This window comes from Nyctibius grandis, chromosome Z (assembly GCF_013368605.1).
Source record: "Nyctibius grandis isolate bNycGra1 chromosome Z, bNycGra1.pri, whole genome shotgun sequence".
Taxonomy (NCBI): domain Eukaryota; kingdom Metazoa; phylum Chordata; class Aves; order Nyctibiiformes; family Nyctibiidae; genus Nyctibius; species Nyctibius grandis.
This window is the reverse complement of record NC_090695.1, coordinates 61,565,898-61,574,934: the sequence shown is the minus strand read 5'-3', so window position 1 is coordinate 61,574,934 and position 9,037 is coordinate 61,565,898. Positions and strand designations below refer to the sequence as shown.

Sequence of the window (9,037 nt, the reverse complement as noted above, 5' to 3'; positions counted from 1 at the left end):
GATAGCTGCTGAGCACAGAAAATTCTTGAGAGCGGAGGCAGACTGCTAGGGCAGGGAGAGTAATGCAAGAAACAAATCATTTATTCATTTACCTGACTATGATGGATAGGGAATCCTAAAGCCCCCTCTTTTCCTTCTTGCTTGGCACCCTCTTCTTTTTATTCAACATTCTGAAACGTGCAAAGATTATTACAGCTTCGTAACTGTAATGCTCAGGTATTAATCTGCTCTATACTCTTTTGGTTAAAGGGGGAGCATAGAAACTTGCAATTGCATCAGAAATTGAAGAGAACCCAAGAACATCTTCAACTTGTAACCCTCAGAGGAAAGAGACTGAGATATTAAATTGTGTTTGCAGATACTGTCAGACAATTTCTGTGGGAAATTTCACACAAGGGTGCTCAGTATTCTCTCACTTCCGGTTATAAGTATTTTGACAAAAGAGTAGGTATAATTAATCCTTAAAAAACCAAAGGAGTGTGACACTATTATTCTCCTTCCACACGTATGCATTCTGATTTCTGTAGACATAGTCATCCCACATTGATAACACTGAAATAGAGCACTATATAATCAATAATGCATTGCAAAATGACAACCTAATCACGTAAAAGGTTCAGTTTATCTCCAAAGATTCTGTTAAAATTAACAAATGACTTCACTGAAGCATCAGTCTTTTGAGACATATTGTAGATGTTCTTGCACAGAAACTAATCTTGAATGCCTTTCATTGGGGAAAATCTGGACAGCGTAAGAAAATAAGTAGTTTGCAGAAAATAGCTCAGAGGAATAGCATTAAAAATCAAAACAAAAAAAAACCATAACAAAAGAACATGTTACAAGTTTTCAGAGCAGGGAAATAGACTCACTTAGCATTAATGGCAATGATGCATTAGCTCATTTTTATTGCCTTCTATAGAAAAGAAGGTTGTATCAACCATAGATTTTTATCCACTGTGACAGAAGTTCTGCAGGGAGAAACAATAAGGTGCAAGACATATTCTATATATTTTCCTAAGTAAATATAAGTGCAACTTAGATTTGAGACCATTTAAGGAAAAACTAAACAGACAGTAATTATGTAGAAATCTTCAAAGTCTTTCTCATTTATTTCCACAGCAATTTTGTATTTCTATAAATAAGTACCTACAGCTTTGAATCCAGGTTCTGTCCATTGGATTTAATAGAGTTATTCTACCACAAAAAAGAATATGAAGATATAGTAACTTGGAATAAACTACATTTTTCAAGAGAGTAACCTAAAATAAAACCTTAGGGTATCATATTTTAAAAGACAATAATAAAGTGTCTAGACAAACATAGCAATAGACAAACTTAGTTTCACCATGTAAGGCAAAAGTCGAACAGGTATCCAGGACATTAAAAACACTTTATAGAAAACTTAGAAAATACTCAAATCCTTGCAAAATTAAAGTTTTTTCCTTTATATTTCCCACTTGCCACTCTCCAGCTTGACAATTTGGTTTTTACAGAATGAGGAGGTTGCAAGAGAATTGCAAGACAAAATTGAATGACAGCTCTTCATAGACATATGCATCTGCTTTGGGCTGACATCTCTACAGGGAAGGCAACAGGATGCTGAAACCAACTGCTGTCATTTGTGGAGTTTATTTATTTTGTACCTTCATTTACTTCAGCTTATTCTTCACTTAGATCTTCAGCACATTTTCCCTGATGGCCTGTGAGAATCTTTCTGCATTTGCCTCCTTTTCTTTTAAAAGGTGTTGGGGACTGTAGATCAGAAATCCTTCCTTCAGAAAATCTTAGTTTGCTGTAGTAGGCTTGGGAATAATTTATCCCTGCTCCAGAGGAGCTGAGTGTTTTATTTATGTTTCAGTTAGGCAGAGAAACAGAAGTACTGATTAAAGTTTAAAAAAAAAAAAAAAGGTAAGATGGGTCACAGAATATCTCCAGGAGGACAAGAAAAAAAATGAACAGGGCCACTGTGGTGGTGCACTGCCCCTTTCAACCCCTGGGCCACTCTGAGATCTCAGAACAAGCCCCATTGTGTTGTTATCTCAGCTACAAGTGCAGTGACTTGGGCATCAGGCACCCTCTGGCCACACCTGGGCCAGCTGATGCCCGAATGGTACATCACGACTGCCCTGAGGTCCCAGGATGAGCTATGTATGCTTTGGGAAAACCTCCCAGGTGTGCTGTTACCTTGGCTGCAAGTACTGTAGCCTGGGGCTGGGGTGGCCAGGCACCCCCTGGCCCCACCTGGGCCATCTGCAGCCTCAACTGTATACCAGAATGACTCAGCATGAATTGCGGTCAGAATGGAAAATACTGACCAAAGCCAATCAACTTGAGAACCTATAAAGAGCGATGCAAGGTGAGACCTTTTGAGCTCTCGGGGAACACAGCAGGCTGTGTGACCCAGTGTCTCCCCCTGAGCTGGGACACGTCTCGGGGTGGATTTTATGAGGATTGAAAGATCGTCTGTTGACGTTCGCAAGGACTCAGAGGCCTGATTTCATGAGGCTCACCAACTGCCCGTTGATGAATGCCAGCACATAAAAGTGAGCAATTCATTAAACTCACAAAAAGGGAAATTTTAATCATAGGTTAACCTCTATGTGTGTGCGTGCGTGTGTAATTTGATTCAGAACTATTTGCCCGTCTGTGTGTGCCTGTGCAATTTGGTTCAGAACTGTTTGTCTGTCTGCCCATATGTGTGGTTTGATTTAACCTCTGTGTGTGCAACCCTGCTGTAAGTTTCGGATGACCCTTGCCATTTTTGGCTAAGTCAGTCATTATTTTGATTGTAACAAATTCCATTAAATCACTCTATTAAGCTGGCTGATAAGATTAAGTGCTGTTAAAAATTACACAACCTAATCTTCTGATCTATCTCAAAAATATTAATAAACCCTAAATTGCTGTTAAACCAAAGCTGTGTAACAAAATCTCATTCATGACAGTCAATTCCAGCAGATGTAGGAGGAATAGAAGGAAGTCATCACGACTTTACAAGAAGGAGACAACATAGGATTGGTCTCCTGCCTATCTCCTGTACATCTACATGGACATTCTGCTTTTCCACCAAAATCTTCAGTCCAAAATATTTTGGGTTCTCATATTCTTTATGATGGACAGCAGGTCAAGTTTTAGGCAAGTTTTTCTGACTTTTCTCTATAAAGAAAATAGTCCACACAACAGTTTGGTGCAATTTTGTATGCCATTTAAACATACATATCATTCCAGCTTGTTTGTAAGAGGAAAAAGCAGGTCACGAGTTTTCTGCCTGCAAGAGCAATCACAGTTGCCCACTATCTGGAAACATGGGAATGTATGAGGATATCAGCAATTAACATTTCCCAAGGCATCTGTTTTTTCTTGGAGGCTTTTTCTTTCATCTCTATGACAAAGCCTTTCCTGGTGCTCCAAGAACAAACTGTCTTCCAGAGCCCCAGTATATATTTCAGTAAGTTCTGCATGCTGAATAAAGACATTCCAGTGGTTGAAGGCTGTCAATGCAAAACTCGTCAGTGGTAACTAAACAACAAATACAAAATAATTACTGTAAATAGCTGTACTATTCTTTGAATACACCTTTATAGAACAAATAAAAAATTCAGGAGGCAAATTAAAGAAGTGCAACTTCTGGGGAAAAATGAGAATACCTTTCAAAAGGATGATGTTTTAAACAAGAATGCTGATATACTGAATCACGAATGATCTTTCAAGGGGAAAAAAAAATTCTTTCCAGGGAAAAGTTTTAAAGATAAGAAAGATTTTTCTGCATTTATTTAATGATACAAAAATGTAGGTTTGCCTTTTTTTAATAACTGAAAAATTAACCTCTCTGCTCAAGGAAAAAAAAAAATAACTTAAAAGGTAGTATCTAGAATACCTAACTTCTGTGCAGAGTCTCCTGTTATAACTTCAGATATCTGTTTCTCACTTTCATCAGTATTTAGGTGTGGATGTTTATGATTCTAGAAATGTGTTTGGCTTGGCCATATTAAATCTGTCACAGCTGAGTGTTCCTTCCTCCTTCCACAGCTCTGAAAAAGTGGCATCTATCAGTACTGCAGATAAGGAGATAAGAAAGCTTCAAAAATTCCACTCTCACCTCGGTGCCTGGCAAGATCATGGAGCAGATCCTCCTGGAAACTATACTTAGGCACACGGAAATCAAGGAGGTGATTGGTGACAGCCAACATGGCTTCACTAAGGGCAAATCATGCCTGACAAATTTGGTGTCCTTCTACAACAGGGTTACAGCACTGGTGGATAGGGGAAGAGCAACTGATGCCATCTACCTGGACTTGTGCAAAGCATTTGACACTGTCCCACATGACATCCTTGTCTCTAAATTGGAGAGACATGGACTTGACGGATGGACCACTAAGTGGATAAAGAATTGGCTGGATGGTCTCACTCAAAGAGTTATGGTCAATGGCTCAATGTCCAAGTGGACACCAGTGACGATTGGCTTTCGTCAGGGGTCGGTATTGGGACCGGTCCCGTTTAACATCTTTGTTGGCTACACGGACAGTGGGATTGAGTGCGCCTTCAGCAAGTTTGCTGACAACACCAAGCTGTGCGGTGAGGTCAACACACTGGAGGGAAGGGATGCCATCCAGAGGGACCTTGACAGGCTTGAGAGGTGAGCCTGTGCAAACCGCATGAAGTTCAACAAGGCCAAGTGCAAGGTCCCGCATGTGGGTCGGGGAAATCCCAAGCACAAATACAGGCTCGGCGGAGTACGGATTGAGAGTAGCCCTGAGGAGAATGGCTTGGGGGTGATGGTTGATGAGAAGCTCAACATGAGCCAGTAATGTGCACTTGCAGCCCAGAAGGCCAACGGTATCCTGGGCTGCATCAAAAGCAGCGTGGCCAGCAGGTTGAGGGAGGTGATTCTGCCCCTTTACTCCACTCTCTTGAGACCCCACCTGGAGTACTGCGTTCAGCTCTGGGGCCCCCAACATAAGAAGGACATGGAGCTGTTGGAGCAAGTCCAGAGGAGGGCCATGAAGATGATCAGAGGGCTGGAGCACCTCTCCTATGAAGACAGGCTGAGAGAGTTGGGGCTCTTCAGCCTGGAGAAGGCTCCAGGGAGACCTCATAGCAGCCTCCCAGTACCTGAAGGGGGCCTACAGGAAAGCGGGAGAGGGACTTTTTACAAGGGCATGTAGTGACAGGATGAGGGGGAACGGTTTTAAACTGAAAGAGGGTAGATTTAGATTAGATCTTAGGAAGAAATTCTTTCCTATGAGGGCAGTGAGACACTGCAAGAGGTTCCCCAGGGAAGCTGTGGATGGCCCCTCCCTGGCAGTGTTTAAGGCCAGGTTGGATGAGGCTTTGAGCAACCTGGTCTAGTGGAAAAGTGTCTCTGCCTGTGGCAGCGGGCTTGGAACTAGATGATCTTTAAGGTCCCTTCCAACCCAAACCATTCTATGATTCTATGATTCTATGATTCTATGATTCTATGAAATATGTCCTTTCTAAATATTGGGAAGCTTCGTTCTGCAAGAACTTCCTAGGGCCTGGCTGGTCACATGAGATAGGATGCAGTAGGTCCAAAGTATCAAGAGGCCACAGTTGCTGCAAAGGTTGCCACTGTGTAAGGTTGCCACTGTGCAACATGCTCTCCAGCTGCCTGCTGAACCAAGAGGTGGTCCTAGGAAAGTGCAATCATTGTCTCTGCCAGGTTATTGAAGCCCTTAAACAAATTATGATGCAAAGGTGCTAAGACTGGTTATTCCCAGAATCACAGGGAAAATCACTGAACAGTAGTTCAGAAATAACTTGTATCTTTGTCATGCTGCTGACCAGTAAGAATTAGGAACTAGAGTGGGGTACCAAGACCATATTCACTGGAGTCATGAATACAATTCTCCTCTGTACATTGAAATAAACTGAGCTTTAAAAAAGTGCCTCTGGCAGACTTTTCTGTGACAACAGCAGCAGCAGAGGATGGCTTCATTTAAGGGGATATATAATGAGAGTTGTCATAGTGATGTTTTACGATAGATTGAAGAAAACCATCTTTTGAAAACTCTGATTTTATTACCCAGAGCCTACCCCTCCACACCTTTACTCTGATAAAATACAAGAAATTCAACTTCTCCATAACAGTGAGTGTCATAATTAATATCGTCATCTCCTTTTCATTCACTTTTCCCATCACCTTTATACCTTATTATTGCTGTTTTCCTTTTCTTCTTCCTCCATGGCTCCTCATAGATCTTTCAGAAACCATGCAATCCTTCACAGACTTATCTGTAGAATGAATAACCCCATATGAGCCCAACTGCCTGTCTCTATTTGTTTCTCATAATGTAACAAAGGAGTCAGTCACACTTTTTAAAATTATGATCAAAATACAGAAAAACAGAATAGAAGATTTAGACATCTTTTAGACAGTAATAAGCTTCAGGACAAAATGTCTCGCTAGCTCTATGAAGATGGTACAGAGAGAATAGCAAAGCATTGCCATCTGGCCTGATGTTTGGAACTGAATTCAATACAAGTTGCTGCAGATACTCAGCAGCACCTTGGGGAATAAGGGACAACTATTAAGCTGCATACAGTACAAAAGCACTTTCTGATCTCACTATCACTACCTTTAAGCTAAAATTCTTTGTATCTTCTTTCCAAGGCATCATAGTAAGCACTGGGTCATTCCATGTTTGCTTGAGAATTTTGACAAATAGGAGTTAATAAGCCTGGAGGACATAACAAACATTTTAATGAGATCATCTACTTGGAAGGGGGAGGAGAATCTGTAATACTGTAATTACACTTAAAGTGACGCTTTCATGACCCACTATAAAACTGAATCATTAATTAATTTTCTCTGTGATACCAAAAAGCATTGTTTTCTTATTCAAATTTGTGATATAAGGAAGAAAAACATCTTTGGTTACAAACAAGCTTTGTGTTTTCAAACTAGAGCACATTTCCTTCATTTTCATTGTCTGCTTCAGGCATGACAGAGATGGCTTATTCTGCTGCTATAGCTTAAGGGATGGAGGGTGGTATTTGTCCCAGTAGTATGCAGTGTATGTTTGCAGTAAAGAAGATGCCTAAATAACATCTGCCCATGAGAGAAACTTAAGAACACAAAACTCAACCCTTATATTTGCATTTTTGTCTGTAAAACATCAGCTACTAAAATCTAAAGAGCCAGGCATATCTGTTCCCAGACAAAACACAGCCTACACAATCCAGTTTGGTCACAAGCCATTATCAACTAACAAGCATCTCAGAGCTGCTATCTCTGCAAGTACTGGCTCAGGACAGACTAAACAAGTTGAGTATGTGGGAGCTGAGAAAGAAAACCTCTAGCCTTACCCACGCTTCCTACTCTTGCAGTACTTTTGGTGGAAGAAAATAAAGAGGAATGAAGAGTTGTTTGATGAGAAAGATCAAAATGACCACCACTGTATCCTCAACACCTTCCAGCAACCTCAGTCAGATACAGAGCAGAGAGCCAGATCTATAGCAATATGCAGGAATGTCACAGCGTGTTCTTTCTCACCCTCGCACATCTGCACCAGTTCCTTTGGAAACTGGCGACTGCAGCACCAGACTCCAAAGCCCCGGGCTCCTCAGCTCCAGCACAGCCCATGCTCAGCCCAAGGCTTGTTGACACAAGCCCCAAACTCTGTTGCACACGGACTCATGATGTGGCCACTGTTGGGCCGCCACCACCACACACCAATACAAAGAGGTGCACCCCACAGAAGAGTGCAGGGGCCTGTGCCAGGCTGCAGAGAGGGGAGGATCAGCCCCGCGACTCCACTAACAAACCAAAGCTCGACTGCAGCCACTACAGTGCTACACGAAAACTGCTGCTACTTAATGCAATCTTTTTGATACCAAAGGTAAACAAAAAGAAATCGCTGGTGTAATAGGAATGAAGACTAGTTGCTCATCATTTTGAACAGGCTTCCTTTTGAAAGGACTCTGTTGAAAGCCAAAGAAAATAGAAAAAAGAGAAAAAAAAAGAAGATGAGCGAAGGCCATCTAGTCAGACACTGGAAGGAAGGAATAGGCACTTTGTACCACCTTCCTTTTGTTAAAGAGAAGACTTTACACATTGTTTCAGTATCCCTTAACCTGGGAAATCAACATTAAAAATATTAACCTTTAAGAAATACACAGTGCTCATTAGCAGCAAATTACATAACAATAAAAAATTACTTAAACCACCATTAAAATTTGCTGATTCTATCCAGAAAATTGTTAAGATATCCCCAAGCAGTTCCCAAGCCTAGGATTAAATGCTACAGTCCCAAACTAATTAAATAGTACAAAATTCTGTTTCCCTTATATGAGTTGTTGGTTTAGTACTCCGACTATCACAGGTTTGTTAGGAAAGTTAATGAACAAATCACAACTTTTTGTTATTTCAGCAAGAGCAACTACTACTAGTAAAGGCATGCTGCACATCTGATTAGTAACTTCTTAACAATAAGGAGCTCTGGCACATGAACAGAAAAATGCAGAAAAGTCAAAACTCTAAATTTAGTAAAGCATATAAAGGAATGTGCTATATGCTTAAGAACTCTTTCTTCAAATACTGTAGTCCTTTTCAAACAGCAGTTCTTGACAGTACCAAAGTGTTCAATATTATAACTTCATTATGTGTTTTAGTGATATGCTTTGCTTCTGAAATCCAAGGACTCCAGGTGAACAAAACTTATGTGCACAAGTTTGTTGTTGGGTTTGAAAGTGAATGAATTCATTAATATTTCAGAAATATTTTATACTGGAAAACAGTGCCTAGTCACAGAAAACACAACTGATTAGTAACAAAGTATTTTAGACATCATACATATCAGTGTCGCACATATTCTTCGGTTATATTAAAAACAACATTCAACATAAAAGTTGTCTTCAACTGAACTTACAAACTATACAACAATCTTCTGCATCAAGTAAAAAAATCACCTTTTGTATAATACTGTTTTCTTAAGAGTCAGCATAGAAAAACTTCAGAACTTCCGCAAGCTGCATATTACTTTATCCTACTGCACACACGAGAAGAAGCATGGAAAAA

The 9,037-nt window shown here is 40.5% G+C and overlaps 1 protein-coding gene across 1 annotated transcript; it reads right to left on the bottom strand.

Annotated features, from left to right (window-relative positions):
- Positions 1-3,206: 3,206 nt before the first annotated feature.
- SPMIP10 (sperm microtubule inner protein 10) lies at positions 3,207-6,652 on the bottom strand. The gene is given in 3 exon segments (XM_068422943.1): positions 3,207-3,350; positions 3,352-3,462; positions 6,597-6,652. Coding segments are annotated over 3 exon segments (297 nt in total). The 5' UTR covers positions 6,639-6,652.
- Between the last annotated feature and the right edge of the window lie 2,385 nt (positions 6,653-9,037).